The sequence below is a fragment of the Pinus tabuliformis genome, chromosome J (assembly GCF_031772625.1).
Source record: "Pinus tabuliformis cultivar Carrire ecotype Pingquan chromosome J, CPIR1, whole genome shotgun sequence".
NCBI classification, from domain to species: domain Eukaryota; kingdom Viridiplantae; phylum Streptophyta; class Pinopsida; order Pinales; family Pinaceae; genus Pinus; species Pinus tabuliformis.
The window spans coordinates 1,421,088,770-1,421,098,136 of record NC_142295.1 but is presented as its reverse complement, the minus strand read 5'-3'; the positions used below and the strand labels follow the sequence as shown (position 1 = coordinate 1,421,098,136).

Below are 9,367 nucleotides of genomic sequence, written 5' to 3'. Positions count from 1 at the left end.
TGTTATAATACATTGTTGGGCAGACTTTCTGGGAGTTGCCCCTCTCTTTGTACTTGATTATTGTTGATGTTCTCGGTTTATTATTCATGGTTAATAATTGAGAATGGTCTTCACTAAAGTATAAAGGATAATGTTTTATTCAGTTGCATAAGCTAAGTATGTTCATGTTGAAGTAGGTGTAGTCCATGGGTGTTAGTATTGTTAAAAAGAGAAAGCGCTCGGTGGTGCCGCACCTCGCTACAAGCGGTTGGAAGATCACTGCAGGTGTAGGGGCGTGACAACTATAGTAGCGTGCCAGTGGATGGGCGAATTCCTGGTAACTCCATCAGGTAAACCAAGAATTAAATGGAAGTGAAGAGCTGTGACAGATACAAGAATAACCCCCAACTATTGCATGAATTCACTCCAGCCAGAAGACATGCATAAAATGATGAACCTCCAAAAACCCTGCCAACCGCTGCATGCCTCGCTTTTCTTTCAAAGGATCGGTTTCAGATGAAGCACTGTCACCACTACCCACAAAAAAGGAATGTTGTCCCCTTTCATAACATAGGAACAAGCATCTGTACCCTTTCCGAACCGAAAGGCAATTTCGGTGGAAGTTTATCTCCCACACCGTTAACTCAATTAATTGGCTTCATGAATTAATTGCTTGCGTTTCTTTTCTTGATTTCAGGAATATCAAGAATTAGTTTTTATAACTGATTCGTAATTTAAAATTACTTTTACACCGACTTATTACGATAGGGATATTACAGTAGGAAAATTAGGAATTAAGGTATGGGTGTCGGGAACCACGGAAGATTTCCTCAAAATTTATATAATAAAAAGATAATATATATATTAATTATATAATTTTTATAATAATTAAAATTAATATTGAATTAAAATATTAAAATATATAATATCTTTTTATATATAAACATATTCTTTTGGTGTTTTTTTCTTTGTTTCTCTTTTATATATAAAATATTAAAATGTCAAGTTCATTATGACACGAGTTGTCTTTGAAACAATCTGGCTTAAAAATACAAAGGAACAGTTTTACATATATTTATCTAGTTATTCTTAAGAAAAAAAGTAAAGCAACTCTAATGTTTAAGCATTGATTTCCACATACAATATGCATACACAAAGAAATATTTATTAGCATGACATCCCAGATATTGCCTTTACATCGAGGTATCACAAGCTTCCTTAACCCATCAAGAGGTTGTTCCAATTTCTCAATTAAGAATATCTGGGTTAAGGATGTCTTTGGCCTTTCTTCTTGGGAAGGTTTCAACCTAGGCTCATGTTTTTGTGGGTAATTCAACATATTTCTCTACAGACTGTGTATTCCAAACGTTCCGCAAACTTTCCCAAACTCCCATTACATTTCCTATATTTCCTATATAAAATTCCATTAAGCTCTGGACCTGCAGCAGCAAAACCAATAAATATAAGTCAAATCATAACTTTTAGATTAAAAAACAAAACAAAAAGAACCAACTTTTTTTTATAAATATCAGTGATGTTTTATTTATAAGTATCAGTTGTGTTTTCTTTATATATAGTATATTATTATTATTATTTTACCAAATTGAGGCATTGTAAATTTTTTATCTAATACTTTAATTTCCCAAAAAAGACTTTCTTCCTCACCCGGGTAAAATTTGAAAAATAAACTGAATAAAAAATTGAAGATATAACCTGATAAAAATTGAAGCCCCGCTCCACATGGGTGGGTATGCTGTTAGTTGGTTTGAACAATAAGCATTTTCTCGCCCGCCCAAGTATGAATGAGCAGCGTTAGGGTTTCCAATAATTTAAAAAATGAGCACTTTTGATTCGAAGATTTTACGCATATTATGGTGATTTTATTTTTTTAATCATGTTCGTCAAAATTATGATTTCGATGTGAATATGACATTGATGAAAAGGCAAAAGATATACATTCATTTCTTTTAATCATGTGCGTCCAAATCATGATTTCGATGTGAATATGACATCAACGAAAAGAGCGAAGATATACATTCACATATATGTGGACTAATTTCTCTCCTATTCTGGCTGCAACATCATGACAGCCTGTAAACGGTGTGCACGGAAATTAATTAATTCAGAATACAAAGTATTATTTTTTATTTTATTTGGCAGAAATCAATGGAAGTTGAGTATTCGGCTATTCACCCCTTCACACATTTTCCATTTTAGTTTGGGCAATCTTCATCCATATGCAGAACACAACGTAAGCACTTCCCAGCTATGAGCATCTCCATGGCTACATTAATATCTGAGAACGCCATTCTCTGAGTTACATACTTGTCCAAATCAAATTCCTGCCATCATTAACACTTTGATTTTTGAGTTCATGTTCCAGAGCATTCTATGCGAACAACAAAATAAAAAATGGCAGGGGATGATCAGAGAAAGAATGAGATATTACGTTGTTCATATATTTATCTACCAGCCTGGGTATATCAGATTTGTTGAAACCTCCAAAGGCTACAAATTTCAGCTTCCGGCCTTCTAGAATCTCCAGGGGATTGAAACTCAACTTCTGATCCATTTCAGCTAAACCCAATATCAAAGTTCTTCCCCATACCTGGAACGCAAAGCACATACATGCACAGAAAACTTGAGATCACAGAAAAGGTAACAAACTTAATCAATAGTTCACATCAGTTGGATCATTGAAGAACGCATGTAGTTAACATAATAAACGGTGACAGAGGATTGAATATACAAAAAATCAGACCGGGTGAGAGCATTGAAGCGCAGCAAGCATAAGTTCGACTCTTCCAACACATTCGTAGCTTGAATCTACTCCTCCTTTAGTCATCTCTCTAATCACCTGCAATAGCAATACATTTTACTTAACGCGGAAAAAAACATGTGGCAGATGTTGTTAAGGTTCATGTTACAGATTACCTCTTGAATGGGCTTATCGAATTTTGTTGGATTAAGGTACTCAGTGACTCCAAATTGTTTAGCTGTTAGGAAGAGAGATAGCAGCTATAAATCTCAGCACATATTCCATAGCCATATCCAAAAGCTAAAGGCAATTAGTCGACCGTAATTTTACTTCTATCTAGAATTTTATTGTTCACAACTCACATATTTCTTCCTTTTCTGGGTTGATGTCGATGCCAAGGATTCTGGAAGCTCCAGCTATTCGAGCCCCTTCTGCAACCTGAACAGCGCAGGATTCACCAGCAGACAGTAATTAGAAAGACACATAAGGCAAACTACTCTCTGCGGCACAAGCGCAAATCTTTATGTAAATATGTGTATGTATAGTCGCTGCTTCAGATATTCATGACAACTTACAGCCAAGCCAATGGTGCCCAATCCAAAGATTGCTACCGAATCACCGGGCTTCACTTTCCCAGCATTCCAGGGGGCTCCTAGTCCTGCAAATCAATGCCCAGAACTCGTTTTCTCATGCATCAACCTTTTAACTTTTGTGTCTTTTGATGGGCAAGGATATCAGTTGTATTATTTAAGAGAGGAATGTGTAATTATATTACCTGCAGGTACTCCGCATCCAAGCAAACAGATCTTGTCCAACGGAGCTTCCGGATTCACTTTTGCAACACAAGAGACGTGCACCACAGTATATTCACTGAATGTGGAGAGCCCAAAGAAATGATGGATGGGTTTTCCGTTGAGAGAGAATCGGCATTTTTTGTCTGTGTAAGCAACTCCGCTCATGAAGTTGAATCTGAAAACTTGACAGATATTGTTCTTTCCCCGATCACAGAGCTCGCATTCTTTGCAATCCGCCATGTATGCCGGAATAACGTGATCTCCTGCTTTCACCTCCGTAACTTCACTTCCAACGCTTTCTACAATCCTGTATCACCCACGCACTTTTCAAAAATTGATCCCTGATAGCTAATAAACCTCATCCTTCATTATTCTTCATTATTGATATGGAGAAGTTGTACATAAATATAATATAATATACGTACCCAGCACCTTCGTGACCCAGAATCCTTGGAAACCAAGCTCCTCCATCCTTCAATGATTAAATACATTACATTAAGGTATGGTGCAGTTGAAGCCTTAATAAAATGAATGAAACCTGAGATGATGAGAGTGGTACCTTTCCTTTCCAGTAAAAAAGATCAGTGGCACAGAGAGAAGTGTGAGTGATTTTGATTCGAACTTCTTTGCTCTGAGGAGGAGCCACTTGGATTTGTTGTATGGTTATGGGCTGCCCTGCTTCCCATACCACACCAGCTGATACGCAGTTCATATCAGGTCAGATGATCTTCATAAGTAACTAAATAAACAACAACTAATGTATACCCTGAATTTGAAGACGTAATTAATATATGTCATGCTCACCCTTGCAAGTAATCACCTCCCCCGCAGTACATGATGCCATCAAATCTTCCTGCGTTTTGCTTTGGTATATCTGAACGCAGAATGGCAGGAACCCTGGAAGGAGTGGTATCTCACGAACTGGTGTGGAAGAAGTGGTAACTCACTGCCTGATCTCTGTAAAACCCACTAAATAGAATGATAGTCCGGCTACGTATTATTTGTTTATTAAATATTTTCATCACTCTTTTCCGTGAAGGATTTAAATATTATATGAACTTTATACATAGTTTCAAATTAACACTAAGGATAGTCATTATCTGTTGTTTCAAATTACTCACCACGGTTAAAAATCAAACTACTTGTAATTATTCATTGGTGATGAATAAAGGATAAGAAGAGTAATTATTCATTGGTCATCAATAAAGGATAAGGATAATTTGATTACTTGTAATTATTCAGTGGTGATGAATAAAGGATAAGAAGAGTAATTATTCATTGGTCATCAATAAAGGATAAGGATAATTTGATTACCAATAGATGTATTTGAATCTTGGATAGTTAATCTATTTTTTTAAGTCAGGAAAAAAATAATATTTGTTGATGCACTGTTAAAATCAAGCTACTCATAATTATTCATTGGTCATCAATAAAACTACTCATAATTATTCATTGGTCATCAATAAAAGAGAAGAATTTAACTATTAACAAATGTATTTGGATCTGGGACAGTTAACTTATTTCTTTAAATTTGAGAAAAAAAATTAACCAAACAAAAATAATTTTAAGACATATTCGAACTCCATTATACATATTTATGTAAAATACAGATAAATATTTAATTATAAAATAAATAAAAAAAATTTAAAATCAATACATTTTTAATAAATATTATCAATTTCATCACATCTATCTATATATATATTAATGAAATAAATAAATATTTTCCCAAAGCTATTGTGGAGTCCATCTTTTCCCGTATCCTTGTCCTCCGGGAAATTGCTGTTCGTTCACAAGACTAATGAGATCTGATTGGAATGAAAGTGAGGCCAGCGCAATGATGTCCAGTGGACCCCGCCACTAACTCTATCCATATGCATAGAACGGGAAAGCCAGATTAGGTGCGATCAATGAAGTGGAGGATACCTTTGAAGAGCACGCTTTGTTTGATTTTAACGTATTTATTGTTAATCGTTTTGTTTTGGAATGAATTTATAAAGGTGTCGGCGCACTGATGTCCAGTGGACCCCGCCACTAACCCTAGCGATATGTATAGAACGGGAAACCAAGATTAGGTGAGATCAATGAAGCGGAGGATCGCTTGGAAGGGCGAAAGAACGCTTTGTTTGATTTTAGTGTATTTATTGTTAATCTGTTTAACGTTAATTTTGTGGTCAAACCTCTTCGGTAGATTTGTTGTCATAAATGTTTTATTTAACATATTTGTGTTTGGTTTCGAACGTGTAATATGTTGGTTTTGTTTATAATTTTTTATTTTTTAAATTTCAATGTTGATTATGATTCTTACCAATCAAAAGTTTTAAAATTATAGTTTTGAAAATAATTTAAAAATAAAGTGTGATATTTTTTATTATATATGAATAAGAATAAGTGGTTCAAAATTTTTTGACTTTAAAATAAATATCTGATTTATCCGGAAAAAAATATGTATAGATTATAAATAATTAAAATATGTATTTTGAGAATAAAATATACATTTTTAAAGTATTTCTAATTATCTTATTCAACATATTTGTTGTATGGTTTTGAACTTATCAGTTTTTTTTGTTTTTAATTTAGATGTTTATTCTAATCTTATCCGTTGTTTTTAGTTTTTAAATTATAAATTTGGTAAAAATTTAAAAATAATTTGAAATCCTTTTCAATTTTGGTTCTTATTTTTTAATCATATGTAAATAAAATTAAGTTTTTAAATCATTTCAAATAAACTATACTCTTTATTCATTATTATATTAACATTTTAATTAAACAATTCAAATTGTTATCAACCTTCAAACAATAATAAATCATGTCACTATTCCTTGAGATTAAATAAAAATTAGGTGAGATATGAAATTAATTATCAAGAAGTTACATCACATAGTGCATTATTTTATTGTCTCAAGGTGTACCATTTAAGACGTTGGTGTCCATATAGTCAAACCAAAAATTAGAAAGTAAAAAAATTAAATTTGGGGTAAGCAGAAGAGCTTAGTCACCATTTTCTCCCTTTTTTCTTTTCTACTATTCGCCATCCTCCTTGATCACGAGTGGCTGTTACAATAATTATTTTTTCCTCTTCTGTCTGCCTCAGATGTTCCTTATCTCAGTCTAAGCTTCCAAATGTATAAGGACATTTGAATCCTCCTATCTCCTTCTCCTTCGACATTTCTTGGCATAAGTGTCTTTCTACTCTTAGATTTTGCAAAATTAGTACTATTGTCCCATCCTAGTTCCATTCTTCGTTTGTTGAAGATGTCTGTGGATTTGGGATTTCCTTAGTGATGGGGGGTCCCAAGTCCTCCTCTTCCTCTTCTTCATCGGGTTGTGGTGTTGGGAATTTCCATCCCTTAGGTTTTCTGACAGGTTTCTTTTTCATCCTATGATATTTCTTTGCCAAAGTACATGTGGTTTGTAAATGTCTAGTTTGAAGGCAGATATGCCATCTAAATGATGTGTTCTCATAATCTAAGAAATGGGTCCAACACTGGTTGTTGTCTGTTAGAAGGATACGATCAGGTAGTCCTTTACTGAGGTCTACCTCAACACATATCTTGGCAAAAGTATAAATTTCTTCTTCAGTTCTTTGTGTATCTAGCTTGATCTGTCTCCCCAGCATGTTGTTGATTCCTTCTAGTACTTTTGGATGCCAAACGTGAAGGGGTGAGTTATGGAGTCTTACCCAAACTGGAATTTTGGAAATTGTCATTGAATTAGCATCAAAATATAGGAACCATGGGGTGATAAATAATCTTGCATTTCCCCAAAACCATGGACCTTCATGTAAAACTTGATCTTTGATCTGTGATGATTCAAATTTTACTATGAAGAAACCCTTCGAGCATAAATGAATCTCACAGTTAATTGTCCAAGTCGTAAAGATCCACACATTTTGGCCAGAAACCATTGAACCTGCAAATGATTGCATATGATTGATAGGTTGTACAAATATTATTGATCTCTACTAGAAATATTGTCATTACCTAAATATCATTCATCTCCTCCACAATATAGGGCCCATGAATATTGAGAGTTTGTTCAGGTTTACCTGAAGCTGCAACCTTTTCTTTGAGGGTGTCTTTGAATGATGTAGATTCATTGGTTTGTCCTTTGGCTAACCTCGGGCTCTTAGGGATCTTTGATCCTGCCAAACCCCCTCGCAATGATGATCGAGGAGTTTCATTCTATGCCATAATCTTGTAAGCACCTTTGGTCCTGAATGGATCTATGTGCACAGATCAGATTTTGAAATTCCATTAGAGTACTAGTTCTGTTATAGATCTCCCATTTGTGATCTCGCACCAGGAAATCCTTTCGAATCCACAAGATGATCGATCGATCTTCAAGTTATTTTTGAGTGAATTATCAGTTATCTTATTGACCACTGCATGTGAATTAAATCCAATTTAATTCACTTGACCACTCACTAGTTCCTCCAACAATTAGAACTAGTTTAACTGAATTTAACTCAGTTAAACTGAATTAAATAATTACAACTCAATAAGAACTCAACCCGAGCCCCTAAAATTTAGGGATCACTGTACATGACTCTAGAAACTGAATTAAATAATTACAACTCAATAAGAACTCAACCTGAGCCCCTAAAATTTAGGGATCACTGTACATGACTCTAGATAGACTTCCAACTCGAATTTCCTAAGTTAATTAAGTCAATTTAACTTAATTAACTATTACAAGTTGCTATGAGAATAGAATTTCGATTTAATTCACAATTTAATTCAAGGACAAATTAAATTGGAATTTGTTGTTTCTATTATTAATAGATTCGTCAGTCACTTTGTAAAGATAATACTAGCTAGGGCCCTAAGAGAAACTTATGCATAGAACATCCCATGTCAGGACAGTCTCATTCAATATGCACCACATAAAAAGCTTTGTTTTAAGTAGACACCAAGTTTTCCAAACAAACTTCCACCACCATCAAAGGGGCAATAGGATTAAGATTTGTGGATATGAAGGCATAACCCGAATTTAGAGAATATACTCCAAATAAAGACATCAACCACACTAATTCATCATCTCTATCAGAAATTATAATATGTCCACATTGAAGTGCCGCGTGGAAAATTTTCCACACACTAGAAAGTTCAACGAAATGTCCAGCTCAACACAATATTTCTAGCCCTAAAACAAAATAGTGGTAGAATTTGGTTTAGGGATATGAGTTAGCCTAGAGACCCCCCCCGATCCCATAAGAAATCAGTTAAGAGAGGAGAAAGAATATGATCTCTTCCACTCTTTGGCCATGGGTCTTGTCCAAGATGAACACGAGCACCTGAACCAACTTTCCAAGCCAAACCCATGCTGATGGTCCCAAAAGTATTGAGCAATGCCCTCCATATAATCGAGATATTCCCCTTTGGTTTGTCCCCTCAATGAACCCAATCTTCCACAAAGAGAGGTTAAGTATACTTAGTTATAACTACATAGACCATAAACCATGTGATGTTCTCAGACACCATTCACATTTTTCCACTAAAGCATGCGTAAACATGAAGATGTTCCTAAGACCCTATCCCCCTAGATATTTTGGATGAGAAATTTCTCCCTAGCCCACCCATGGCAAGGAGAACTCCTCTTTTCTCCCAAACCAAAGGAATTTAAAAAAAAGGCAATTGATACATTCCAGTAAACCTTCAAGGATCTAAGCTAAGGACACCCAATACACCAAAATGTCTTCGAGAATAGATTTAATTAGAACGAGGCACCCAACTCAAGGGAGCCATCAATGATAATAGATTTTTATATGATTATCCACTTGTTGTAGCGGCTACAACCACCAGTCCTGGACTCGACCCTTTAATCAGTGAAGTTT

The 9,367-nt window shown here is 34.8% G+C and overlaps 1 protein-coding gene across 1 annotated transcript; it reads right to left on the bottom strand.

The window, feature by feature from the left end:
- Positions 1-1,915: 1,915 nt before the first annotated feature.
- LOC149232663 (alcohol dehydrogenase class-3-like) lies at positions 1,916-4,554 on the bottom strand. The gene is made up of 10 exons (XM_089379476.1): positions 4,336-4,554; positions 4,091-4,227; positions 3,957-4,003; positions 3,513-3,838; positions 3,313-3,395; positions 3,100-3,175; positions 2,914-2,975; positions 2,741-2,836; positions 2,429-2,587; positions 1,916-2,321 (listed from the first exon to the last, which is right to left on the bottom strand). The coding sequence occupies exons 1-10, from the start codon at positions 4,373-4,375 to the stop codon at positions 2,193-2,195; spliced, it is 1,155 nt and encodes a 384-aa protein (XP_089235602.1). The 5' UTR covers positions 4,376-4,554; the 3' UTR covers positions 1,916-2,192.
- Between the last annotated feature and the right edge of the window lie 4,813 nt (positions 4,555-9,367).

Coding starts and splice junctions, on each gene's coding strand:
- LOC149232663 (XM_089379476.1), bottom strand. CDS start 4,375: ATGGCATCATGTACTGCGGGGGAGGTGATTACTTGCAAGG. Junction 4,004..4,090: donor TTTTTTACTGGAAAGGAAAG/GTACCACTCTCA, acceptor TAATCATTGAAG/GATGGAGGAGCTTGGTTTCC. Junction 3,396..3,512: donor TGGATGCGGAGTACCTGCAG/GTAATATAATTA, acceptor ATTGATTTGCAG/GACTAGGAGCCCCCTGGAAT.